The following is a 25,744-nucleotide window of genomic DNA, read 5'->3' on the forward strand; positions in this document are numbered from 1 at the left end:
TATTTTGTATGGCCTGCCTTTCTACATCATGCCGACGGCACAAGACGGCTTCCGCTCCAATTCTCGCTTCCAAGTGGTGAGAAACCTCCGACCTCCGACAACATTCAGCTGTTGTCATGATCACCACGGCTCCACCGTGCGCACGTAACCCTATGAGTGACCGGAGAGGTGGCGTTTGACGGAAGTCAGCGACACCGCGCTGTCACCTAGTTGGCGTCTGGGTATACACGCACTAGGTACTTGGACGCGTTCTTTTGGCATCTCCGCCCCCTTTTCTGTGCAAGTTTTGGTGTGCTCATGACGAAGTTTAGCTTTCTGCGCCATGTCGCGCCCGCGGGAGATGGCCGCCGCGTACGCGAGCACCACTCCCATATTGCCCTTCACCGTGACAATCTCTATCAGCTGGCTATATTTATGACGACACCTCGCGTACACGTACTCGCAAACTCTACACCATCCCAGCGTCCCAGCGACAGCACCCTCGAATCTTATACCGGTGTGGATGGCATATCCTGATATGATAAGTTCCGGACCGCACGTCCTCCGCATTCAGCACGGCGGGTCGGGTGCGTATCGATGTTTTGATCATAATCAAGCTCTTCACTGGCTGATCAGCGAGATCGGGGTTTTCCAGGGTTCTCTCAGGCAACCCCCAGGAGGCTATCAGATGAAATGGTTCCTCGGAGCGCTCCACTAAGTGCCGCGTATACAGCGTTCGATCACTAAGGGGCGATTGAGATTGGACGAAGAATCGTCAAGATTAATTCAAACTTACCCACCCTCCATGTGATTGTGGCGGGCGGGAAGAGACCTCAGGCCAAAAAAGTAATTACGCCGCTCCTCGGCGAATAGCGCACGGGCAGACTTACTTGCAAAGAAGTGCAGATCGTACCCTCGTCGTGTGTCCTTCCTTACCAAGAATTCTAGAAGTGCTATGCATATCCCGTAAGCATCGCCAGATTATCTAGCTCCATGTCCGTGAGTATTCGTAAGGTATACAAAAGTCGTATCGATTCATATCAGTTCATATCACCACCAGTACAAGCGTCAAAAGGTACAGGTAACACCACAGTAATCCAATACCACATCAAAAAACATAGGGTAATCGTCCAAGAAAGCAACAGCACTACAGATTGCAGAATGAAGCACAGAAGCAGAGAATGCGCATCTAAAGTCGTCACGAGTCGTTTACATGGACCCTGCGAACAGACGACCGCCGTGAGGCCGCGTCTTCTTTTGCGCGCACGTCGAGGGTGACGCGGAGGTCGTGGTGACGCTGCAGGTCGTACGCCTCCGAGCGGCCGACACCACCGACGTCATTGGGCAACCAAATGACCGGCGGCGGGGCAAGCAGCTCGGGAGCATAAAGCATCCCCGCCATCTCTTCGGCATGGTCTGCAAAGGGCAGTGGAGGGAGGTGTGGTGGCGCATCCGGGTGTGTGCGCGCCGCGCGCTCGGTCGCAGTGAGATCGTCGAGCGTCTCGGTATCTACGCGGCTCGTCAGTTTTCACTATGCAGACGGAAGGCGATCCAGCATACCCAGTGGCACTGGTCCCCTTGTTTCAGAAGGAGACGGCGCGACCGCCAATGTCATTGACATCATGTCGAGTATGGACGCGTATGATCCACGCGTCCTCGTATTCCGAGCAGAGCTCACGAGACTCGTGCTCTCTTGATCCATGGCCCGTTCCGCCCCTGGCCTTGCGGCCCTCGTGAACTTCTCCAAGGAATCGAGAGTGATGGCTGTCAACGAGTCCCGTCCGGGCTGTCGAGTTCGCCAGGTACAGTAACCTTCGACAAACGCCAGGACAAATAGCGCTACGCCGCACAAGATACCGCCTTCAACCCATAGACGCCTGCTTAGTAAGATAAGACCGAGGATGAGTGGCTGGAACGCGAGGAGTGTGCCAGTCCGACGGACAAGCCATATCTGAAGGAGACCCCCGGTTTGCGATAATGTTCTGCCGTACACGTATCCGACCAGGAAACGGTGAGCTAAATCAGTCATGTGAGCATCCCAGGAGGCTCGGACTGGTTCATCTAAGGCAGCAACGTACCAACGAGAGTGAGCAATAGCAACAGGAGCGCCGCCGGAGCTACCAGAGGGAAGATAAGCGAAAACGCAGAAGCGTACATAATGGCGATCACGCTGCAGCTCAATGCATATGACGGATTGTACGCCCCCGGATACACAGCTGTATGAACGTGAGAGTAACCCTCTTCGCGAATGGCTTGGCGAACATACCTCGGAAGCGCTGACGGGGAGTAACAGCATATTTCTCGGTCCGGATGACACGCCAAAACCGCAGAGGTTGCAGCATGAGCAATGCCGGGGACCCCACCGCGACGGCGAGCACAAGCATTAGCGCGAAGGCGCTCATGTAGATAACGCCGTTTCCCACCGACTCGCTCTCACTCAGGTGTATGCTGAACGAGTGTATCGCAAAAAGAATGGAGCCGACGGTGAAGAGCCAGATCCCAGGAACCAGCGCGAGTATGTAGAATATTGTTTTGAAGCCGAACAGTCGGCTTGCAGACACAGATATGGATCTGTTGAGATCGTTGGCATCTGGATTCGTGAGTTAGTTGACATCATAGCGGAAAGAACGCACAATCTTACAGTGCACAAACGTGAGGGCGAGGGTTGTGAATAGGATGGCGGCAAGGGCTGATGCCAGGCATGTGGCGATACCCCCACCGACCTTGTTCCCTTCTCCAAGTCGTTGCAAGAATGGGAGGTAATGCGCATAATTTGGTGCTGTACTCAGGTAAAGTCCAGCCACAGCGGTCACTGCAATGGTAGATTGAGTAACATCTCACGTGGTATGCACAACGACAAGCGAGGGGTACTCACAACCAATCCCAAGCAAAATGGTGATCATGACCACAGTTATCCAGTACGCTACTTTGCTGTAGATATCCCGTTCACTCTGGAGCTCGTCCCACCGGATGTCCTCCTTGGCCCTACCCTCGATCAGTTGGACGCCAGGCAGGAACCTCAGGCCCCTGCCAACCAAGAGCCAACCTTTAATTCTCGCGCCATCTGCAACATCGTTATAGCTCTCGCGCTGCACTTCTGATATGTCCAGGTTGATAGACTTCAATTTTGATCGCCAGATATTGATATCCGTGTATATGACACCGAGCGCTTCGTGGTCTAACCCGGATAGCGGCCGCACAAATGGTTGGCGGGGCTGCAGCCGGAGGTGAGGAGGGACTTCATCAACTGCAACAATCCGCTTGCGCAGAGGGAAGGTCTCTCGATGGTCTTCGTTTCTAGGGGGCCTTGGCCTCCTTCGGGTATCCTCAGGGTATTCCTCGCCATGGTCGAAAGCCTCTGGATCCTCACTCCCCACATCCACCCAGTCTTCTTCCGACTCATTCAAGATCGGATCTTGAGATTGGTGTGCATGCCACTGACCATAAGGCAACCCCTCGCCGAATGCGGCGGTATCCCACGAGTCATGCTCACCATAAAGGTCGGAGTCGGGGATTGGCGACTCGAAAATGCGTATCGGCTCAAGGTGGCCACCCTTGTTGACTGTGACCTGGCTTCCCAGGGGGATGTGGTCGAAATTCAACGAGCTCCCGTTCACTTCTTGGAATCGACTGCCGACCACTCGCTGGTTGATAGAGTCGGACAGCGTCGGCTCCCGAGCTGGAGAGACAATGTCTTCATCTACATTCGTGAATTGTCCGTTACTGATCCCTTGCACACCGTGGATTTTGTAGAATTGTGAGGGCATCATGTACGACGTTGGAGGGAGCGAAGATGAGCCAATCGCGGGATTGTGGCCCCGCCGTCGCCTATGTTGACTCTGGAGACGGTGTCAATTCGCCTTATAGATGGACAGAAAGAAACTACATACCGCTGAGGGAGCAAGAGGTCGTGGTCGACTAATTATAGGCTTAAAGGGCACATTGGGATCCTCTGATATTGCTGGAAGCGTGGGTTGAAAATCGACCATTGAAGGATCAGGTGTGGAGAGGCGGAAGCTTTGGATGTACTTCGACTCTGCAATCTCGAGGTTCTCCAGGATTTCGTCCCGTTGTTCTATCAGAGGGGCCAGGGTCGTGGTGTCGCTGCGAATAATCTAGATTGAGATGCTCTGTCGGAAATGTCAGACCAGACGTCTTACCTGATAGAGAAAAGGCCCTGGATATCAATTTCGAGCTTCCCCTTCTCTTCCTCGTCCTGATTACGGCGTCGCCGATTCGGCCGCCCATTATTCGTTTCGTTCGTTTCCAAGGATGAACTAAGCCCCGACTTGGTGAGGAAGTCCTTCACACGTTTCTCACCCCAGCCTACGAAACCCGGCCCTTGACGTGCACTAAGCCAGCCCATGTCCTGATCTTCACATTTTTCGTTTATCCAGCGCTCTCGATTCCCCACCAGCTTGTTGAACTCGCGGACCACGAGGAACAGCGCAGGAGCCAAAGCCAGCACTATAGCGAAGACGGTGAGTATAATGACGCGTATCCGCGCGTTCGGCGCAGCGTCATGACCATGGATGATCTCGTAGGCAGACCACCCAGTTGCGGTCACGTTACCCATATCGAGGAGTTGCAGCAGCCTAAGCAAACTGAGGTCTTGCAGCGCCGAGTACACTCCGTTGTACCTTGCAGGTGGGGCAGATTCTGCCAAGCACGGCGTGGATACCATGTACAGCGGGAGCAGCCCGGCCAGGGAAAGGAACGTCCAAACTGAAACAATGAGGATCGCAGTCCATAAGGTTCGTTGACTGAGTTCTTCGTCCGACAGGAATGGCTCGGCGTCCCGGGCCACGGACTTTCCGAAGGAGTTGGTATTTGTTGGTATTCTGGGTACGAGGGGTGTTTCAGGAAAGAGAAAACCCAAGAGTGACCGGCTCAGAGGCTTGGGTCTTAGGCTAGACGATGTCAGAAGAAGTTGAGGGCGATCTAGTGTCAACAGACTAACCCCTGCGGCACAAACCACTCTCTCAGGCCGTATACCTGGCGGTAACGTGGGCGAATAATAGCAAAGAATAACTTGGGCACGCTGGTGATTACACATATCACAAGCATGAGACAGAACAGGCGCTTACCCATAGTAGTAGTCCAGTAGTCCCACACAAAACAAGAATAGAAAAGAGGCCGATAGAAGAAACATCTACGCCGTCACCAATACACACCGGCTGGTCCGGAGCAGCCTGAGCAGCGGGAAGAGCACCCGCAAGAAACGAGAGAACGACTGACTTAATGATGATCGTTGTGGCAGAGCAGGCGAGAGTGATAGGCAAACGAGCGATGTAGAGCATGGGTGTTTGGTATACGTTCTGGTCTCTACGAAGTCTCCGCTCTTTCCTGCTGAATGGAGTGGCGACCAGTGTAGATGTTGCCTCAGTCGCTGAGGAAAACGAAGCGCAGGCGCAAGACATAAAGACGCTATTTCTGGTACGCTGGGGTGTGGCCTCTTCGCAGGCATTACACCAACAGTGTGGTGCATTCTCTCCCGAGGCAACGTGAGGTCGTTGAGGTCGTGATGGCGAAAGATGGACGGTGGGATTAGCAGAGATGGTCATGGACGCCCGGAGTAGGGCGAGGTATAGAACAGAAGGGGTATCGACAGGAAAGCGAAGAGACAGACAGCGATGAGCAGCAAATGAAGTTCCTCTGCAGGAAGCGCTGCTTCTCCACATGTCCGCGACTCGCTGCCCTCCCGCTTCCAACTGGCTTGCCTTTTTCGGCTCTGCGTCCACCAATCACGTCGCGACGGAACCAGCGGACTCAAAATGTTTCATTACATTTAGATCACAAAATACCGCATTTACATATAACGACAGCTACAAGGACGTAACGTTGGAAGCAGTTCAATTTTCTATCCATTTATAGCTGTTATCCAGAAGAGAGTGTTATCCACGGCCATAGGACTTCGAAAGCACCGCATCCCGTCCGATCTGCGCAGTTAACCGAAGTGCCGCCCAGTTAGTACCACGGTGGGGGACCACGCGGGAATCCTGGGTGCAGTGGTTTTTGCTTCTTGCCCTATTCATGACAGCTTTCTTCCATGTGAATATGCATGTGGAGGTACTATGTATCACCCTGAATTATGTGCGCACACAAAGCCAAAGTTCCTAGTACATTATGCTAGAAACCCATGGCACAGATATTAGCTGGTGAACAGTGTCAAGCCGTCTGCACAGTGTCTCACATGCGACAATGCAGATCAAGAGGATGGAATTAAGGCACTGGCAGTCTGTCGTGCAGAAGAGGATTGGTGGTGGAACAACTCGGAAGCATTCGGACGACAAAATGCAAGGTGCACGGACGGACGTTCAAGGTGCGATGCAGATATATTATTTAGACATGCTCAAATGAACTAAACTTGAAGATAACGTGGAGAAAGGCCAATAGAAGGTAGGCCGAGCACCTTATAGTGACATACATGCTATCCTTCCGACTCTAACTCATATCTGGGCGTCCTCAGACTGTGATACGTACGTACGCTAATGTATATGATGAAAAAGAAAAGAGACGACGAAGGGTGTGGACGAGAAAGGAAACTGGGCGGGAATGACGAAAGGGGAAAGAGAGTTGCTCAATAAGGTAAACACATGTTCGTAGCGAACTCTGCTCCGGCATTGGGTCTCATCAGAGACTTGCTCGGCGCACGGAGACGACGCAAGAGTGTTTCATATCTATCGTTACGGGACCGCAACGGAGTCGGAGTGTTCTACCGCGTCCTCGAGCAATTATGGGACCCAGAATCCACGAGAGTCACTCTGAATCGCGTCGTACAGAGATAGAGCTGCAGTATATACAGAATGGGACAAAAGTGGGTAGAAGCGTAGAGATAGCAAGACTGAGTTCCTAAGCAACACATCTTCGTGGATGAAGAGCCCAGGCAAGGGAGTGATTCTTCAAGGCGATGAAACTCGCTCAAGATATTAATGTCGGCGTATCTTGACTTCTGGGTAGTTTTCCCTACCACAGCGCCAGCGCTACTCGACGGAGCCGACGCTCGAGCCCAACTTTGTGTCAAAAGAACGAATAAGACCGCTAAATACACCAAGGCGTACGTCGTAGAAATGAATGTCGAAAGAACGAGGAACTGTCCGGTGAAAAAAAAAAACTCTTGTCAACTGCCAGGCGAAAGAGGAGCCCTGAGACTTAGGTTAATCGCCGCAGTAGAAGCATCAAACACAATGGGCACTGACTTACTGCGCTGAAACAAGAACAAGGGCCTACGGCTATGTGTAGGCTGGTGGGGGATCCATTATACACCAACGCCCATCCTTCTTTGTGAGGACGGGGTGTTGACGGTGTACCCAAGGTCCCTCTATCGCGGGAATTAGAGGAGTAAATTCGGTCAATTTCGTTCCCTCTGACGGTACTCCGTCCTCCCCCAGGAGCCTCTCGCGCTCTGCGCTCTTACTTGGAAAACAGCCCATCCCTTGAGAAACAGGGATCAGTCACCGACCGACGGAGTGGTGAACCGACTCACTTTCTCAGAAAATACAGCCTGGATCGACAGGACTGAGATGGGTAGGGGGGATCAAGACACCTCGCTGCGGTTGAGGACACCACTCACCAGTCTTTAAAAGAGTTCTGCCTGTATGTCAATTCCTAGTGTACCTCAAGCTGTCTAACAATCCGAGTTATACTAGTGGAGGGCGCTAGCAAAATGACAGTTAATCATGATCTGGAACTGCAAAGGCCATGGAAACCGTTCAGCACCCGCACTCACGGTATGATTATCCACGTCTAACGGCCGTTCGCGGACGTGCACGCCAAGGCAATGAACGTACAGATTTAGGACCCGTTTCCTGACTGAGAGGATCGCCGTCCAAATCAATGCGGCGCAGAGGGCTCGTTGAACGGACGGAGAGACTCCTCGCAACACAGCATGATCCTAAGCGAGATCGTTTGAACGTTTGAGCGTTTCAACGCGTGAACTTTGAGGATCCTTTATCATTTCGATGTAGATGTCCAGTGCATGTGTAGAGAAGGATATATTTCAACTGAATTTCTTCGATGATGCATGATGGAAAGAAGCTATTCTTGTTAAATGAGATAAAGTCACGTGCATCGTTCCTCCACGTGTTACGACGACGAGACTAGTGCGCGAGTCGCATCCAGCTGGAGGTGTTCATCACTTTGCACGGCACATACGACGTCTGCTCGCCATGGCGAGCACTGCGCATAAACATGTATGTTTTTTGCCCACCTTGCGCAATGATTTTATCCGAATGCCATGTCCAACAGATGACCGCAGCACCTGCGACACTTCAGGAAGCACAGACCACTGCTTTACTCACTCTATTGAACTTGAACAATCCAGTGGAGAGTTCCAGCGGTGGCAGCTCACAGACAGGAAAGATTGCAGCCTCTCTCAAGATTCCTATAGCGACAGGGCCGCCGGTGTGGAAGGTCCTGGTGTTGGACCAACACACGAAGGATGTCCTCGCGACCGTGCTCCGTGTACAGGACCTACGCGATGTCGGAGTGACCCTTCATGTGTGCGTATGCCAGCCATGCGTCTGTTTAGAGGTATCACGCTCATTCTTGTTGCAGACAGCTGCACTCGAACCGCCCCCCATTACCAGATGTTCCTGCAGTTTATTTCGTGTCTCCTACTCTCATAAATATTCGGCGAATAGCGCAAGATCTAGAGAAGGGCCTCTATGAGTCTTTTCACTTAAACTTCGTCGAACCACTACCGAGAGCATTGCTTGAAGAGCTAGCAGCAGCGGTTGCGCGGGACGGCACTGGCGACCTCGTCGAGCAAGTACGTGGACGACGTATATTCCATTGCTTCAAAGCTGATTTCACAACGTTCAGGTTCTGGACCAATATCTATCGTTCATCGCCCCGTCCCCTTCATTATTCTCCTTACTCCCTCCTGCAACGGCGGCATCTGCATCTGCACCAAATGCAGTGGCATCTTCGAGCACATCGCGTCCGTATTCAACGTACACTCTATTGAACTCACCCTCCTCTACCGAGCAGCAGATAGAGGAAGAGATTGAGCGAATTGCCAGCGGGCTCTTCAGCGTCGTAGCGACAATGGGTACGCAGCTGGCGAATTGTTCCCAGAAACTATGTGTTAATCCCCACCCAGGTCACGTCCCAGTGATACGTTGTCCGAAGGGGAACGCCGCAGAGATGATCGCAAAAAAACTCGATACCAAGATTCGCGACGCTATCCTCTCAGCCGCGCGGTCACATGCCCCATCGGTGTTTGCCCAAGACTCGACGGGGCTGTCGACTCTCCAGCGACCTCGTAAGCGTACCCGGTGCCGCCCTTGCCGCTGTGTCTGACTGCTTGTCAATGCCAGTTTTGCTCATACTTGATAGGAATGTTGATCTGGTGTCGATGATTTCTCACGGGTGGACGTACCAAGCTCTCGCGTCGGACTGCCTCGAAATGAAGCTAAACCGCGTCATGGTCTCGCAGCCGCAGAAACGCTCATATGACCTCGATTCGAAGGACTTTTTCTGGGCGAAGAACGCGTCGCACCCGTTCCCTCAGGTGGCGGAGGATATCGACACGGAGCTCAACCGCTACAAGCTGGACGCGGCTGAGATAACGCGCTCGACGGGAGTCAGCGACATGAACGACATCGCCCAAATGTACGTTGTCTCACCGCCGATGTCTGACGTTCAACACCTTGACACTCCTCTCTATCTCCCCAGTGACTTGTCGGCGAACGCGGCGTACCTGAAGACTGCCATCACGGCACTTCCAGAGTTGACAGCGCGCAAGGCGGTATTGGATACCCACATGAACATCGCTACTGCGCTGCTGGAGGAGATCAAGAAGCGCGGGCTGGACGAGCTGTTCAGCACGGAAGAGGCGATGAGCAAGCAGGTAGCTTTCATCCTTTCTCATCTCTTCCTCTCTACTCATCGACTTCTTGCAGAATATCCACACGATCCTGGAAACTCTACAACACCCGAAAGCGGAGACGGCCCCGACACCGGTCGACAAGCTCCGTCTCGTGATCGCCTTCTACCTCTCCTCACCAGATAATTCACTTTCGAAAGATGACATCGCAGAGCTGGAGAAGGAGCTCAAGGGAGCGGGCGCCGACATCGCCGCATTTGAATATGTTCGGCGAACAAGGGAGATATCCAGGATGACCGTGCCCAGCACGATGGGCGGCAACTCGACACCCCTCGCGGTAGGCTCGACGCCTGGTGGGGAGCTCTTCAAGGGGTTCAGCGCGCTCGGCAACAGGGTGCGTGCTCGTGCTCGTGCTCCGCGTTCGGCCCGGACGATGTACTCACGCCCCGTTTCGCCGCGCAGCTCACTGACCGCCTGAAAGACGGCGGCCTCGAGAATCTCATCTCAGGCGTGAAGAACTTCCTGCCCGCGAACAAGCTCCTGCCTGTGACGCGCCTGACGGAGGCGCTCATGGACTCGCCCTCGGCGTCCACACAGTCTCTACAGGAGACGGACGACTACCTTTTCTTGGACCCACGAGCGCCGCGGAACGTCAATCTCGGACTGGGGATCTCGGGCGTCGGCGCTCCCGGCGCAGCCGGGACCGGGCGGGCAAAACGGATGACCTTCGCCGAGGGCATCGTGTTCGTCGTCGGCGGTGCAGGGTACGTCGAGTACGGGAACCTGGAGGAGTGGGCGAAAAGGATGGGGAAGCGGCTGACGTACGGCGGCACTGAGATCGTGGATCCGGGTGGGTTTGTGCAGGTTTTGGAGGGTCTTGGTAAGGAGGGTGCACAAGGATGAGGATATCTGTGTTCCGTGCCTGTGACTTGGATCCCTGTATAATTCATTCATCGGACAGGTTTCCTCTCTGCGGTACTGTAGATGCTTTCTTGATTGCTAGGAGCGAAATCGCGAAGTTGGGATTGGGGACGGTCATATCCACAAGTACTACGATCCAAGCATAATACTACAAATTCAGGTATGGGATACATATTCTCCTCCATGTTCACTTCTTCTTCTTCTGCATGGTCAAGATTTGCACGATCCGGATACTAGAAAAAACGCTCAGCTTCATCGACTGCACTGATCTCAAGGAATACTCACAAGATGTTGATCATGTCCAACTCAAGACTGATAGCCTCACGCATGGGATCGCGAGGCACGGCGCCCACATGAGCCATGCGACCGTGCTGCAATATTTTCTGCGTACTGAAAAAGTGAATCAGAGTCATTGCTGGTTCAACAGCGAATCAGAAACCACAGCGTACTCGTAGAGAATGAATCCGCCAAATACTGCCAGACCGCCGTAAAGCGAGATAGACTCTGCAATGGCCAAGCTCCGCATGCCAAGAGGGAGAGCCATGGGCGCCAGCGCCGACAGAGCGACAACCGTTACGCCCGCCAAGAGGGGTCCACCCATGTAGAGATACTTGTCAGTGCTAGTGGATGGGTCAGGCTCCTGGATCAAGCAGATGGAGACTCGGGACTTACGCAGCGGTGGCACCGACGTACGACAAAGAGCCGAAGACCCCCGCCGAGTAGAGAGCTGCACGGGAGAGAATGGCCGGACTCAAGAAGAACAGAGGGGAAAGTGTGGCAGCTTGACAGGCATTGAAACCCTTCACGAACTCGGGTTAATACGGGGGGTACGATACTTACAAGCGGCAGGGACTTACCAGCCAGAAAGCATGCTTCAGGACCGTGTTCTCCGGAGATGTGTAGAAGACACCCATCATGGAACCAATTGAGCCGGCGAGACTGACACCCAGCACCAACCAAGGGTTGGCCGACATGATCCGGAATGCGAAACCAGACTTGAACATCGAACGAGCAGCCAGTGCCGTTATGGCGAGACCTCCTCCGGCATACATAAAGCTTTCGTGCAGGTAGCTCCGCTCCGCGAGGGAGAGTGAGTCTCGCGTCTCGCGGTTGAAGAAGACATTAACAGCAATGATTGTTCCCGCTACCGTCGCCTACGCACACGCACAGTTAGAAGACATATCGCCAAGCGATGGATAGGGGAAAGGACACACCGCTGTGAACCCGTACCGCCTCCATGCTTCAGCCTGGCTTGGTCTGGTGGTCACAGCCGCCGAATCCGTCAGAAGAGTACGAGAAGAGTTTGCAAAGAACGAGGCCGTAGCGAGTGTGGGTGAACGCTTTCGGAGTGCCGCGAGGACATTTGGGCGGAAATGGGCTGAACGGAAGCTGCTGAAGGTACGGAACGAAGTCAGCCGTACGCCCTGTGCAGCTTGCACGAGGACGGGGTTAGTGAGAGGCCGCAGAGAGGAAACCAAGCTGACGCGAAACATTTTGAAGGAGAACAGAGCTCGAGATGGAGGAGAGGCTGAGAGCTGGGAGACGCAGGCTTGCCGCGCCGTGACGCACTCGCAGACGCCGCGGGATCCAGGTCAGATGACATCAGAGCTGACTACCGCACGCTGACAACAAAGAGAACGGTCCAAGAATTGTGCAGCAATAAAAATAAGATAGCAATACATGAGCACTAGAGTACCGTCGTAACCTCGCCTAAAGGAGACAGGGTACATGCGTCAGGTCTATCACCCCAACCTGCTGTGACTGAAGAGCCATTGCCAACCGGCTGGTTTTGCCCGCCAGCTGCCAGTCAATCTCGAAAATGCCGGGTCTTTCAGTTCCTGCAAACCACGACCATCGCCTTGTCCTTGTCTTGGGAGAATATTCAACGGTCATACGAGCGGTCATCCCAGATGCACGTACCTTGACGTCGTAAATGTGCAGCCATCCGTCGTTACCAGCCGACGCAAGAAATCGCCCGTCTGGACTGAACGCCATGGTATACACCTGGTCCAAATGATCCTGGAATACTTGCAAGCAATCGCCCGTCACGCTGTCCCATAAGCGGGTTGTACCGTCGAATGAAGTCCTGGTTTGAATGTTAATGAGGGAAGGAGATGTACAGCAACATGACACACGTCGCAATAATTTCGTGTTCGCCAGGTCTCGTCACAGGACACCACGCGAGGGTGCTCACATAGTCTGTGTGACCTGTCAAAATCATCACGTCCCGGACATCGTTTGGCTGGTGTCCGTGGGCGATATCTTCGATATTCCATATTCGCGTAGTTCGATCGTCGGAGCAAGATCCTAGTCTTGTACCTGACGGGTTACACCTGATTTGATTCACTTCATTCTCGTGTCCTCTACAAACTATGGTCAGCGACCGCGCGAGCACACAGACTCGATACATACAACAACTGACTCTTGGAAGCAGCCACTTGCTGCGGTGTTTGACTTAGGGTTCTGATCTGAATGGTCCCATCAGCTCCGCACGTGGCAAAGGTGTCCGCAGTTATCCAGTCAATGTCCAGGCAACCCACTATGTCCACGTCGTTAATACTATTGCAATGTGTAATGTGCGATGGTGCACCAACGCTTGCCTGGATGACATTTAAACTGTTGATGCAGTTTTTTGCCCTTGACGTCCCAGACACAGGCCGTACCATCCAAACTCGCGGTGAGGATCCAGCGACCCGATTTAGAAAAACTGACTGCGAATATTGGACCCTTCTCATCAAGACATTTCAGACCGGCGCTCCTGCAAGATGCGCAAAATAAAACTTACCTCGTGCTGTGAGTTGGCAAAATACTGCTCCCCTGAAGCATTGCAGACACGCAGGATCGCATCGTAGGAACCTATAGCAAGTAATGTCCCGTCAGGACTCCAGTCCAGTGATGTCAGGTCCCCCTGCTCGGGTTTTGGATAGTATGCGAAGGTCACAGGGGTGTGTGGCGGGTGTAAATGCGCAACGCTATCTTGCTTCGGCAATGGAAGGTCCCATATATGCACTATGGCGTCCCTCGATCTGCCAGGCATGTCAACGATACATGTTTTTCGGTCAGAACCCAGTCGCACTCATACATACCCTGACGCTAGCAAATTTTTGTTGGCTGGGTTCCAAGCGCATACAAACACCTGTGTGAAAGATGGTATGGAGCTGGTTTAAATGAAGAGTAACGGAGTTTTAACCTCTGTCTTATGTCCCCTCAGAAGAGTAGCAGCTTGCGAATCGGCGAGGTCGTCAGAAGAAACTGACAGTCTGGGTGCTCTCGAGGCATTACTTCTTTGTGAGGCAATAGCTCGCGAGGTCGACGCCTTCGCATTTGTGGTCCTACCTTGGGACAGAAGACGGCTTGCATCAAATGCATGCTCTGGAGTGACGAGAGCAAGCCGCAGTGTATTATGATGGCTTACCGTCAGATGAGGATGCAATACTATCAAGGTCCATGTTGTCTTCAAGAGGTTCTGTTCTCGCCCGCTTCTCCATTGGCACGTCGTCAGGCGTGGGGGTGCTCGCTTTCCGCTTAACTGCGGGCTCGGCATTGCCATTTGTCTGCGGTGGTGGGGGAAGTTGTTCTTCCCCAAGTGGCGGAGCAATTTCCTCCAGCGTCACAGTCTCTGGCAGTGTCGGGTCGAGAGCACAGATATGTTTGTCGATCAGAGAGAAGCCGCTAGTGCAATTTCGGGTCAGGGCATCGCCCCTCCAGTGAGCCTCTGTCTCGACGTATTGCAGCGCCTTGCCCAGCAAATCCACGAGAGTGCCATAGGGAACATGCTTTCGGAAGCACGGCGACTTTTCGAGCTGGGCTTCTTTACTCAGGACGTATGCGCTGTGCTGAAACCCTGCATAGGTTACTACCAGTCAATGAACGACCCAGTACGGAACCGAGAAAGTTACCTGAGTCGACGAAGTAAGCATGAATGAGACGGTTTATCTCCTCCGCAGTGACGATGAGAGAGTCTGTCATGGTAGCATGTGCTGTGGCAAGACGAAGAACGAGAGAAACTGAGCAAACTTGAAAACGAGGTGAAAGAGGGACAGGTCGGTCACGTGGAGCACTTGTCGCGTCAGTCACAGTCACGGTCACGACTCGCGACCGTTTTCTGTTCGCAATTTTTCGCGAATAACGAAGGCTCAATCCTGTCCCCCCCTCGTTACAGGCCTCAGCGTGGCTCGGAGTCTTGTGCAATCACTTGGGAAAGTGTACGCTTGTATCAATTCTGTTGTCCATGTCCTGATTTTTACCTTCTCTGGAACAACTGCCTTTCACTTGCGGAATTTCGACGTGAGGAGTCATGAACCTTCTCACTTTGTGCAGTTCCGATGCGAAATCACTTGTACATGTGATCAGCTGCTCATTTCGTTTCCTTGAACTCCTCTGCGTTGAGCAAGGTTGCTTTCCTTGTCACCGAAGATGGAAAACGTCACTCCGAGTCGCGACTGCCAAACGCCGGCATATCTAAGATCACGGACTTGAACCTGCTGAATTCTCTTCATCTAAAGAGTTGTGTATTCAGCTGATTCAGGCTCGAGAAGTCTTAGACGCAGCTGTTCTTGCGCCGGCCATCCTTAAAGTTTCAAAGGATGAATGCTACTAGCTAGGCAACTCGGATAATCTCCTCGGACAAAGATTAGATAGCGATAACATATGACGTGCGTAGTTGCCGGCGCCGCTTGCCGGCTGCTCGCTCAGCACCACAGCGGTTTCTCAGACTCGCACTCGAGCTTTCTGCTTACTCGGTGACATGGACCACGGCTCAACTTGGGACATCAACATGGAGGTGGACGACGATGATGACGAAGGTCCTGATACCTATGTTGACGAGGACGACGAAGACGACGTCGTCGACGAACTCGAGCTCCAGATCGAGCGGGCAGCAGGTGAGCTCCAAGCGGCGGAAACTCGCCCATCGGGCTCGATGGGGCAATTGTTAAACGGTGAGAACACATTGCTCGTCCGCGTCTCTGCGCATAACTCTCACTTAATCGTCCGGTGTTGTGTAGCGCTTGTCGATATGCAGAACGTGCAGGCTATGCGGCCGAATAGCGGAGACACACCGGCTGCCGCTCCAACCACTCGCCTGGGAGGCCACAGGATTGCAGTAACGCTGAGCGACCTGCAGCGTCTCCTTCGAATTGGCCGCGCCCCACAAGCTGAGCAAGATGAGGACGAAGACGATGAGGACGACGATGAGTTTAACGACTATCGTACGGAGGAAATTTGGGACCGCTCACGGAACTGGTATGACCGGGTCACGAAGCCCAAGAAAGAGGGCCTTTCTCTCCTGTTCGACGGCGAGTTCGGGAGATTGAAACATCAGATCGACTCTCGGAATAAGGACAACAATGTTGCCAAGCTCCTGCTGAATAGAGGTGCTAGGACTCGCCTACCACCAAAGGAGGATCTTGCCAGCGTGTGTTCAGTCTATCAAATGACATCCATGCAGCATGACTGATAACGCGTTAGGATATTTTGCCGAATACCAGTGGTACAGCAGTTGCCAAGTACCAAGCAAATGCGTACGTCGGCCAGTACTCGTCAGGTGGGTGCGAATTATTCAGTGCTCTAACTTTTGCTCATGGCATGTCACCCCTTAGATTCTGCGTTCTACTATACTTGCGTACGAGGTATGGTTCAGCGTCCAGTTGTTCCTTCCATTCCACTAAGTGTTGCGGGCAGACTTCCGTCTTCATGTATATGATACCACTGCTCCGTTGATGTTATCTGGGCCAACCCAATCAGCACGGTTCAGAGAAAACCGCGATTTGGGGCATGAAACGACTATGAACGTCATCAAGACCATTCGCGCTCATCCAGGTCGCTGGACAATCACCGACTCTCATCTGAGCCCCGATAATCAAAGGTGATTCCATTTGGCGTTCTGTCATTCTATACTGCTGAGCATTACCCGCTGCTGTAGAATGATATATGCGTCAGTTGTGAGTGTGTTCGCCCAGCATCAGCTGCGTTTGCTCACCGTGAGCAGTCAAGCACAGTCTACATGACAACGACGTTGGATCCTTCACCAGTGCAAACACCGATCCGATTTGCTGATACTTCGCGTGATCGACGTGGAAATGTCTGGGATTATGACGACGAACGTTATGGTATCTGGAGCTGCAAGTTTTCTGCCGATGGCAACGAAGTTATCGCCGGCGGGAACTGCTATATATTCGGTCGGTGCATAGTGACTTTCGCAACTTCAGTTAGCTGACGGGCATCATCACAGTCTATGATCTGTTGGCCGATAAACGCACTGTGAAGATTAATGCTCACAATGACGATGTCAACAGCTGTTGTTGGGCTGATACTGCCTCAGGCAATGTATTGATCAGTGCATCGGACGACACGTTCGTCAAGGTTTGGTATGTTCATGCGATAGAGCTCGTTGAAATTATGGTCTTCATTGACCTATTTCCTAGGGATCGTCGTTCACTCGGAACATCGCAAAAACCATCAGGTGTTTTGATTGGTCATACCGAGGGTATCACATATGTATCCGCTAAGGGAGATGGTCGCTATGTTATTTCTAACGGTAAAGACCAAGTTCTTCGACTATGGGATCTCCGCAATATGCGGAGTAGCGACGATTTCGACGCAGTTGTTCGTGAGCGGCGCAATTATGGCATTCCCCAATTTGACTATCGGTAAACTTCGCATCTTGTTGCCAACTGCCTGTGCGATGCTCACCGACCCCAACTGTAGGAATGGCTCGTATCCCCGGCCTAGGTTTAAAGCGCATCCCAAGGATTGCAGTGTCATGCAATATACAGGTCACGAAGTTCTACGAACACTCATTCGTTGTCACTTCAGCCCGGCATCGACTACGGGGCAGCAATATATCTATTCTGGCTCGTCGGATGGGCAAATTCACGTATGTTTACCTTTTTTTGTTTCTATGGGTAACACCGAACATACACAACGACAGATATGGTCTTTGGATGGCCAAGTCGTGCAAGTCCTTGATCGCTCTAAAACATTACCGATGTCGTACGATCCGTCTGGTCCTGAGCCGGGGGACATAGACTTCGCTCACCGCAGGATATGCGTGAGAGACGTTAGCTGGCACTCAGAGGTAAGTCCCTAATTCTGTTTTACTGTTACCTGTGTCTTATACATCCAACAGCAACCCATCCTGATGAGTGCTGGTTGGCTAGGCAGTGGCTGGGGCACCAGAGAGGGCAGCATCATCGCTCGGCACGAGGTATGGATTACTTTTTGCATGCTCTGTCCACTCTAATACTTCCTGTGCAGTGGAAGGGCTTGTCGAAGTCACGAGGAGCTCTGGAAGACTACGTCGAGAAGCAGAACTTGGAGCGTACGGAGAGGACTCAGAGACGAGCCGCCAAGAGAGGAATGCCCGGCTCCTTCAGCATTACGACGGACGAAGAGGACTAGCGTCGCTGTATTATGCATAGAAAAGAGGTTTGTATGTTTGCCTCACTTTCTTGCTCCTGCGCTCTTGTTCGTACCATTTGTAAGTGCTATGTACATACGTACTGTGATGTGTATACAGTTCACCGCCAGTAGACCACGACAGGGGCATCGCGCAGTACTGTAGAGGACGTCATATGTACGAGCGCCTCAGTTTATTGACACCGGAACCGAGCCCCAGCACAGGTTTTGTTGGCTGACATCCATGTCCGTGACTGTTGGCACTATAAAGTGATGCATCTCACTCCGGCTGAAGCAGCACACAACATGCAAATCACCTACATGGACGCTGACTTGAATACCTATGGGTTCCCGTCTGGCTACTTCTTGATTCGTTCCGTACCTACCAACCGCGTCTTCGATGTCACGGAGGGCTTTGTGGCGGATTCGACTGAAGTTATCTTATGGCCCGAGACGGAGACTTCCATGGTTGAAGGTGGGTTATGTCCATATGTTGGTGGTATACCTGTGTCTGAGATGTTGGATGGCCAAAAGGAATAAGGGATCCTGGCTCGAATAATCAGGTGCTGTGCAAGTTCTAGTAGGTATTTCGGTCCGCCATTTATATGATGGAATAGGTGTTTTTCGTCGATGGTACAGGTCACTTGTGCTCTAGGTCCTCGGGCCATGCGCTTGACATCCAACGTATGTGATTGCTACTTTGGCCCTCCCTGCTGAACGTCTGTACCTGTGTAAATACCCTCAGATGACCGTGTCGTGATCCGTCACCGGAGGCCCATCGTGCACCCGTATCCCAATGCGTTCTCACATCCACTTCCCCGTTTCTCATACGATTCCGAGACGAAGCACATCAGTGTGCAATTCGCCGTGGACCCTTCCTACCACGCATCGCCGGACGAGGCAGCCACTGCGAGCGCCTGGAAAGACAGAACGTTTCTCTTGACCTCCATCCCGCTGCGGCAGCCGCACTCGCTCATCGACGATGCCTCTGCATTCTTCTCTTCTGCTCTCGCGTCTCCGCTGTCGTTCTTTGGGGCGCTGCAGACTGGACCGAGTGCCAAAGCAGAAGAAATATTCTCGAGTGGCGACATCGATCTGAGAGAGGACGAGATCCTTGAGCAGGATCGCACGGAGGAGGGGGAAGTTGATGATTCGCTTGACAAGTATCGCAAGGTTCGCGTAGTAGCCGTCTCCAAAGAGGACGTCAAGGCCGTAGGACAGCAGGCGAGATCGAGGATGCAGTGGGAGGTCATTCCCCTGCGCACAGGCAGGAACCGCACCACCTCGTAGAGATGGGCAAGAACGCCAGAGCTCCGTAAATATACGGGTAGCCCGGTGTAGCGTAATAATCCAAGTTTTGACTTCTGGAGCATGTATCTACTGTAGGATAGTGATTTCACTTTTGTACCTATCAAGTTCTTGTCTCAGCTTCGATCGGCGTGACTATTTTCAATTGTATTCTGTGGGACATAACACAACACTACGCGCACATTTGAGACGAAAGTCGGCTACCCACGTACCACGCTTGCAAACAGCGAAAACATGAATGTCAGTACACCTTTCGCAGTACCATCACTGAACGGAACCGTAGCCTGCCGGACAATTGGCATAGGCAAGACTGGAGCTGCCGCTGCGCATGTAGCAGACTTTCGCAATGGCACATTCACCCGTGCACGGCTCGGTCATGATGGAGCCTTTCCCCTGGTAAGTATTGAACAACTAGATCAAACCGTCAGTCATCGCCGCTAACCCTTATGGGAAAGTGATGGTCAGTACTCACAGAGACCAGGGTACTATTGGCTTCCATGGCTGGAAAAATAATATGTTAACATCTCAAACAATTGTGATGCTTGAGCCATGCACTTACCCTCAGTGACTAAGTGCCACCAAGTAGCATTCAGAGGCTCATTGGGACACCAGTCGACGCTCTCGCCGTACGCTTCACGCGTACTGTACTCGAACGAGTACGTTGGTCCATACGCAGTTTGATTGTCGAGAGCAGGGAATGAGTTGACGTCGGCTTTCCACCTATAAGAATTTGTGAACAGGACGACTTGAGGATGAAGACGGGGAGTATTCACGTGTAGGCATTGACTATGTCGAACGTCTGAGGACAGCATCTGAGTCTCATATACAACGCATGATCGCAGAATGTGACCACATACGGCAGAGTCCACTTCGTAAACACGGAAGCCTGAGTTTAAGTTGGTCAAAGGCGTCAGAGATGGGCAGATCTGCGTACAGGGTCAGCAATATCGATACGTCTTCTACAACGGCAAACCTACCCATGCTACCGTCTGAGCCGTCTCTACACTCATGTTCGTTCCGTTGTTTGCATAGAAGATCTCGAACTGATCCTCGTGGGTATGGCCAAAGAAGATCGCTGCGCAGCGACCACGAATGTAAATGTCTGGATGTCTGGATTCCAACGGAATGCGTACCGGCAATAACATGCGGGGAATAACGGTCGACACTAGAGACTGTTGGTCAGCTGAGATGTGATCAAGAGGTGCAATAGCACTGACATCTGATAGACTACAGACACATAATGATCAGTTGCGAATTATGTGTGGTAAAAGGTAACGTACAGAGGTTCGTCGGGTTCATCAAAGCGTTAGTGCCATCCCATCCGCTAAGAACGTGGCCCATAATCCAGACTGCACAGCGATGTTATCAGACTTTATGCATCAAGATGCATAGGCGCTAAAAAAACTCACCGCGAGCACCTGCATCTTCAGCGTCTTGTAATTCGTCAGTGACAAATCTCAGCACGCCGGAGGGGTCAGAGGTAGACTGGTTGAGGTAGTTGTAGTAGTTATCACTGAATACATTCACGTAAGTTTGAGAACTACGAAAGATGGATATCACCGACACTTACTCGTACCCTGGAATGTAGAACAAGCGTAAGTAGATGGAGAAAGGCGAAAAGTAGAACCACGCACAGAAGTTCGTGTTCAGAGCGATAATCCTCAGACCGTCCGCACGCTCCACCATGTAAGCAGCATAATGAGTACGAGCGGTTAGGACAGCGGACTCGGGAAGCCAGCCTGCAATCTGCCAGAGGGAGGAGACATGATCGTAATCCCTAAATTTCAATCATCTGATGAGGTTACGGTCATGTAATCTTCACGAGCCGTTCACCTACCAATTAAACTGCTCAGCCATATAGCCCCCCATAGAATACGGCGCATTTTGGGCCCTGGTACACAAAAGTCAGATGTACGAAGGCACAGCCGATTTAGCAACCTACTCGTTGTGAGTGTCATGATTGCCCAATACCGGATACACAGGATTATTGCCGATCAGACGCTTCATCAGGTCGTACATGACAGTCTATGATGAGATGAAATGAGTGGTAATTTCGGTATGCCAGTGTACCGAACCCTTGTAGTACCTCTGTATACATCACGTACTGCCTAGGAAGACTGTTCAGTCAACTGAGAATTTCGAACGGCGCAGCATAAATCACCTTGACAGCTGATTGTCAGGGTCGTGAGAGACGAGATCACCGGTGTATACCATGAAATCGAAGGGCGTCTCCTCAGTACCTGTGAGAGTTGGGATAGCTTCAAGAGCCGCCCACATGAGAGAGTACGGTGTGTCGCTATATCTTCGTTCAGCAAATATGCTGAAGAAACTATGAACATCACTACCAAGAGTAGGCACCATAGCGGGAGGCAGGGAGAACGATTTCATCAGGAGAGTCGGCATTGTAAACGTTGTCACGGCAGCACAGGTACGAAGAGCAGTTAGCTTCGGCGCCATTCGTGTAACCTCAAGTTCGACAGAACACATCAGAACAACTGGAAGAATCTTAAAATAAGGGACATACGGGGATCGAGATGCATGTCAGAGAGATGTAGGACCTTGATTAACTGTCCGCTAGGCTGCTTTGGAGGCGGAAGTGGATCAGGCTTTGGCTTCGCAAACCAATTGGTGAGGTCCAATGGACTGGTCGGAGGGCGAGGGCACAGACCCAAGAAGTGCCAACACAGACCCTACAAGCGAATTGGCACGAGATATACGATCCCTGAGTACTCTGGCATTACCTGACCGTCATATCCTCCGACGTCTGCATAGGACGCAATTTGGGTGACAACCGAACCCAGGTAGTAGATGCCATAATCTGTCTCGCAACCAAGTGTAGACGAGTAGTTGAAGTACTCGCAGACCCGGACTGCAAGGGGAGACCCGAGCTCGGGGCGAGTCATGGCAATGAACTTGCCCACTTCGAGCGCAGCTTGGCATTGGGTGCACGTATCGGCGAAGACTGGATTGCTGGCTATAGATACAATCTGATTGAAAGCAGCCTCAAGAAGCAGGTCCGACGACGCTACGGGAGGCAGGGGATGCGGGGACAATGTATCATTCTACTGAATAGCTGAGCACAATGCCAACTGAACGCGTTTGTGATGCATACCCGAGGGATCGTGTTCGGATCCGTCAAGTTATACGGATAGATCTCATGCTATTAGAAATTGAGATAAGTGAACGCCTAAACAAGAAAATCATTCTGAGGCTCACTGTCACCGGGTCAGAGATGACAGGCTGAGGTTGGGCCGACGTAGCAGTCGGATCATTGTAGTATGAACTGTACACCGAGGTTGGAAACGCTCCAGGAAGAGTAGTTGCAGTAGGACTGTAAGGATCGGCGTTCTGCGAAAGCGCCGAGTGAAGTAAGAGGAATACACCTGTGGCCTTCAAGAAACTGCGCGATATCATGCTGGCGACAGGATCCACTACCATCCACGCAGGATGCGGGGGGAGGGCACTCCCACTAAATAGTAGGCCGGGATCACAATGAGGCCGAACAATATTGGGACTTCATCGTTGAACGTGCGTGAATGGCATATGGAACGGGAACATCGACGACAGGACCGACCGCCAGGAGTCAACGGCATTTGTTCACACGACGCGTACTACGGAAGAACCTGTTGCTTTCAGGTATCTTCCAAGTCAAATCGAATCGAAGGGGACCTTGATTACTTCAAATCCAACAAACAGGGCAATGGCGAGAGTGATACTTTCATACATACCGCAGAAAGGTATGCTGCTCTGTCCGCAAAAGCATCCGCAGACTCCATTCTAACAATATTGACACTCACTTCCGTCAGAATTTCTCAGCAGAAAAACTTGACAGCGTAACCGCCCTCGTTTAGCAAAAACAGCGTAGATGACCCCCTCGTGCATGGCACCACCGTGATCATCGTAGAGGCAGGAGAGAGCATAAATAGCAGTGAAGCCTGCACGTTCAATTGACAGTGATGATCAAGCGAAGTCATCTGCCAGTGAGAGCCCCGGCAGGTGGTACAATACGTCCTCGGCAGGTATAAAGACAGAAGATACGCGCATTCAAGCCCCACAACTCTGTAGTTGAAAAGATTCTTGAGATATCGTGGAAGTTGAGTGCAGTCTAGTCTCCCGTAGGCAGACTATAAAATGATCCCTATGAGTGAGGGAGGGGACGGGATCATATAGAGTGCAGTCTGGCCGCCTTCGGGTGCATCTCGCGGTGGCCGGTGGGAAGGAGAGAAGCGCGTATCACATGACAAAGAAAATACATCACGTGGGACGCGTATCTCGTTCGCGAAGTACTTCCGTCGTCCGGACCCGTACGGCAGAATGCACTTGCTATCTTCTGGATAAGCACCAGAGATAGCAGCGAACTCCCTGAGTCGACTTGCGGCTGTTCACTCCGGATAGACGACGATGAAACCAAGTACATTCCTCCTCAATTGTCTTGCGCTGTCTCCCGTCTGGGCTCATGACTACCAAGTCCCCCTCGATGACCAGCCTGCCCTCTTTGAAGCAGCTGAAGATGCGGTGACATGGCTTTCGAAGTACGGTCCGCAAATTGACCAAGGCTTTTCTGGTCCACTGTCCTTCTCGCACCTGCCGTACACGCGCTGTCTCGAGGATACGACCACCCAGTTCGACATCGCCCTGCTGGGCATGCCGTTTGACACGGGTGTGACATACAGACCTGGTGCACGTTTTGGGCCATACGCTATTCGTTCAGGGAGCAGGAGACAGAGAGAAACGCGTGGATACACCCTCTCGTGGAGGAACAACCCGTACGAACAAGGCTCCAAAATCATTGACTGTGGTGATGTACGCCTAACTCTTATTTGAATTGTCACGCTCGAAGAGGTAAACACAGAAGTATCTAGGTGCCTGTGAGCCCATTTGACAACGCGCTTGCTGTGGATCAAATGGAAGTGGCATATTCGACGCTCTTGGCCAGACCCATAGTTAGCCAGGATCCCGCATATCCTTCGTATGTCAGCAAGTTCGCGATAGACGGCAAAGAACATCCTCGTATTATCAGGTCAGCTGGTTGTTTCGTGATTGCGCTTCCTTTGTACCTATTCGGGTCACAGCCTCGGTGGAGACCACACCATCGTGCTTCCTATCCTCCGTTCGTTGTACAAAGTCTACGGCCCCATCTCGGTCATCCACTTTGATGCACACTTAGACACATGGGCGTCATATCCCGGCCAGTCCTCTGAGCAGTCTCGTGTCACCCACGGCACTTTCTTCTACCTCGCACGCGAGGAAGGTTTGATGTCCAACACCAGCATCCACGCGGGCATTCGGTGCAAGTTGGCGGTACGTATGTTTCTCCCCCTGCCCGCGTTAACACCAGGGACTGAACCAAGTTCCGATCACAGGGTGTGTCCGACCTCGAGAACGACGAGGCTGTAGGCTTCCAATTGGTCTCTACAGACGATATAGACGACCTTGGTATCGCAGAGATCATCCGGCGTATCCGTGCACGCGTCGGTGATTCTCCCGTCTACCTCAGGTACGCAGTGGCGTTGTTCACTGTATTCTCGCTGTGTTGAATATGCGTCAAAGTCTCGATATTGACGTTATAGGTACTGTCTTCATGTGCGGGTGTTAATGAAGGCACAAGCTCTGATCTTCTAGTCAATCACAGATCCTGGTCTTGCACCTGCGAGTAAGTGGGCAATTTGAGGCGAGAATTCCTTGAGCACAGTTTTGATGTATTTCACAGCTGGTACTCCAGAAGCCGGAGGGTGGACCACTCGTGAAGTCAAGCGTATCATACGGGGGCTTGCGGGACTTAACTTCGTGTAAGTAACGAGCTACCTGGCCTGTTCCAGCTATGCTCACTACGTACCCACAGAGGCGCAGACATCGTGGAAGTCGCGCCAGCCTACGACAACGGCAAGTGTTTGCGTTGGGTATTCAATGCCTGTTACCTCTGATGTGCCATGAGTTTAGCGGAAATCACGGGTATCGCAGCGGCAGACATTGTCCACGACTTCCTGTCCATGTTTGTGACCCAGGAGCCTCCCAAGGCGCCATCCGTGCACCCCTTGCCGAAGGAGGAGTCGTCGAGGGATGAATTGTGACCTGCAAGTTGAGCGGTCTTCACAACGTCGATAAACTGTCTGCAATCAAATGCATTTTTTCCTGGGACAAGTTGAGTCTAGCGGTGCAAATCTACGCTCCATGTTTCCATGTTGTTACAGGGTATGAAAATAGCCCAGTCGTACGCTCGCGTCCAACGCAGTGAGCGAGACTGACAGCATCCGTAAAAGTAGTCGAATTTGTACATCGAAGCATCGAAATAGTTATTACCAAGTCTGT

The 25,744-nt window shown here is 52.2% G+C and overlaps 8 protein-coding genes and 1 non-coding gene across 9 annotated transcripts; 5 read left to right on the plus strand and 4 right to left on the minus strand.

Moving 5' to 3' along the window:
- Positions 1-1,177: 1,177 nt before the first annotated feature.
- On the minus strand, positions 1,178-5,399 carry SCP_0105310 (hypothetical protein; the record flags this gene model as incomplete). The annotated part of the gene is made up of 10 exons (XM_027752763.1): positions 1,178-1,488; positions 1,540-1,995; positions 2,058-2,195; positions 2,246-2,569; positions 2,621-2,791; positions 2,855-3,818; positions 3,870-4,083; positions 4,140-4,889; positions 4,940-5,010; positions 5,067-5,399. The coding sequence occupies 10 exons, from the start codon at positions 5,397-5,399 to the stop codon at positions 1,178-1,180; spliced, it is 3,732 nt and encodes a 1,243-aa protein (XP_027608564.1).
- Positions 5,400-5,879: 480 nt separating this feature from the next.
- SCP_r0105320 lies at positions 5,880-5,988 on the plus strand (the record flags this gene model as incomplete). Its single annotated transcript, XR_003546562.1, has 1 exon — positions 5,880-5,988. It is a non-coding gene; the product is annotated as a 5S ribosomal RNA (ribosomal RNA).
- A 2,159-nt stretch (positions 5,989-8,147) lies between these two features.
- SCP_0105330 (Protein sly1) lies at positions 8,148-10,711 on the plus strand (the record flags this gene model as incomplete). Its single annotated transcript, XM_027752764.1, has 9 exons — positions 8,148-8,171; positions 8,227-8,480; positions 8,536-8,749; positions 8,803-9,031; positions 9,083-9,244; positions 9,300-9,594; positions 9,658-9,832; positions 9,885-10,202; positions 10,271-10,711. The coding sequence occupies 9 exons, from the start codon at positions 8,148-8,150 to the stop codon at positions 10,709-10,711; spliced, it is 2,112 nt and encodes a 703-aa protein (XP_027608565.1).
- Positions 10,712-10,916: 205 nt separating this feature from the next.
- Positions 10,917-12,222, minus strand: SCP_0105340 (hypothetical protein; the record flags this gene model as incomplete). Its single annotated transcript, XM_027752765.1, has 6 exons — positions 10,917-10,962; positions 11,015-11,119; positions 11,179-11,349; positions 11,402-11,529; positions 11,587-11,883; positions 11,944-12,222. 6 exons carry the CDS (start codon positions 12,220-12,222, stop codon positions 10,917-10,919), a joined length of 1,026 nt encoding a protein of 341 aa, XP_027608566.1.
- Positions 12,223-12,439: 217 nt separating this feature from the next.
- Positions 12,440-14,698, minus strand: SCP_0105350 (WD40 repeat-like protein; the record flags this gene model as incomplete). The annotated part of the gene is made up of 10 exons (XM_027752766.1): positions 12,440-12,598; positions 12,650-12,815; positions 12,865-13,092; positions 13,142-13,268; positions 13,330-13,456; positions 13,515-13,755; positions 13,816-13,865; positions 13,920-14,065; positions 14,145-14,573; positions 14,629-14,698. 10 exons carry the CDS (start codon positions 14,696-14,698, stop codon positions 12,440-12,442), a joined length of 1,743 nt encoding a protein of 580 aa, XP_027608567.1.
- A 778-nt stretch (positions 14,699-15,476) lies between these two features.
- Positions 15,477-18,130, plus strand: SCP_0105360 (WD40 repeat-like protein; the record flags this gene model as incomplete). Its single annotated transcript, XM_027752767.1, has 13 exons — positions 15,477-15,669; positions 15,736-16,145; positions 16,199-16,274; positions 16,330-16,359; positions 16,412-16,595; positions 16,653-16,671; positions 16,719-16,908; positions 16,962-17,097; positions 17,155-17,379; positions 17,438-17,606; positions 17,661-17,807; positions 17,859-17,936; positions 17,987-18,130. 13 exons carry the CDS (start codon positions 15,477-15,479, stop codon positions 18,128-18,130), a joined length of 2,001 nt encoding a protein of 666 aa, XP_027608568.1.
- Positions 18,131-18,433: 303 nt separating this feature from the next.
- Positions 18,434-19,417, plus strand: SCP_0105370 (hypothetical protein; the record flags this gene model as incomplete). Its single annotated transcript, XM_027752768.1, has 4 exons — positions 18,434-18,602; positions 18,662-18,690; positions 18,745-18,811; positions 18,873-19,417. The coding sequence occupies 4 exons, from the start codon at positions 18,434-18,436 to the stop codon at positions 19,415-19,417; spliced, it is 810 nt and encodes a 269-aa protein (XP_027608569.1).
- Positions 19,418-19,699: 282 nt separating this feature from the next.
- SCP_0105380 (Metallo-dependent phosphatase) lies at positions 19,700-22,849 on the minus strand (the record flags this gene model as incomplete). Its single annotated transcript, XM_027752769.1, has 21 exons — positions 19,700-19,846; positions 19,908-19,936; positions 19,995-20,155; positions 20,209-20,234; positions 20,293-20,361; positions 20,413-20,510; positions 20,569-20,600; positions 20,653-20,662; positions 20,716-20,784; positions 20,845-20,948; positions 21,006-21,012; positions 21,070-21,212; positions 21,273-21,326; positions 21,378-21,460; positions 21,522-21,543; positions 21,597-21,731; positions 21,781-21,901; positions 21,960-22,125; positions 22,177-22,497; positions 22,548-22,595; positions 22,652-22,849. 21 exons carry the CDS (start codon positions 22,847-22,849, stop codon positions 19,700-19,702), a joined length of 2,043 nt encoding a protein of 680 aa, XP_027608570.1.
- Positions 22,850-23,836: 987 nt separating this feature from the next.
- Positions 23,837-25,506, plus strand: SCP_0105390 (Putative agmatinase; the record flags this gene model as incomplete). Its single annotated transcript, XM_027752770.1, has 9 exons — positions 23,837-24,238; positions 24,298-24,455; positions 24,508-24,736; positions 24,799-24,932; positions 24,986-25,005; positions 25,068-25,088; positions 25,146-25,224; positions 25,278-25,318; positions 25,376-25,506. 9 exons carry the CDS (start codon positions 23,837-23,839, stop codon positions 25,504-25,506), a joined length of 1,215 nt encoding a protein of 404 aa, XP_027608571.1.
- Between the last annotated feature and the right edge of the window lie 238 nt (positions 25,507-25,744).

Source organism: Sparassis crispa, assembly GCF_003851025.1.
Source record: "Sparassis crispa DNA, contig_000000F, whole genome shotgun sequence".
Taxonomy (NCBI): domain Eukaryota; kingdom Fungi; phylum Basidiomycota; class Agaricomycetes; order Polyporales; family Sparassidaceae; genus Sparassis; species Sparassis crispa.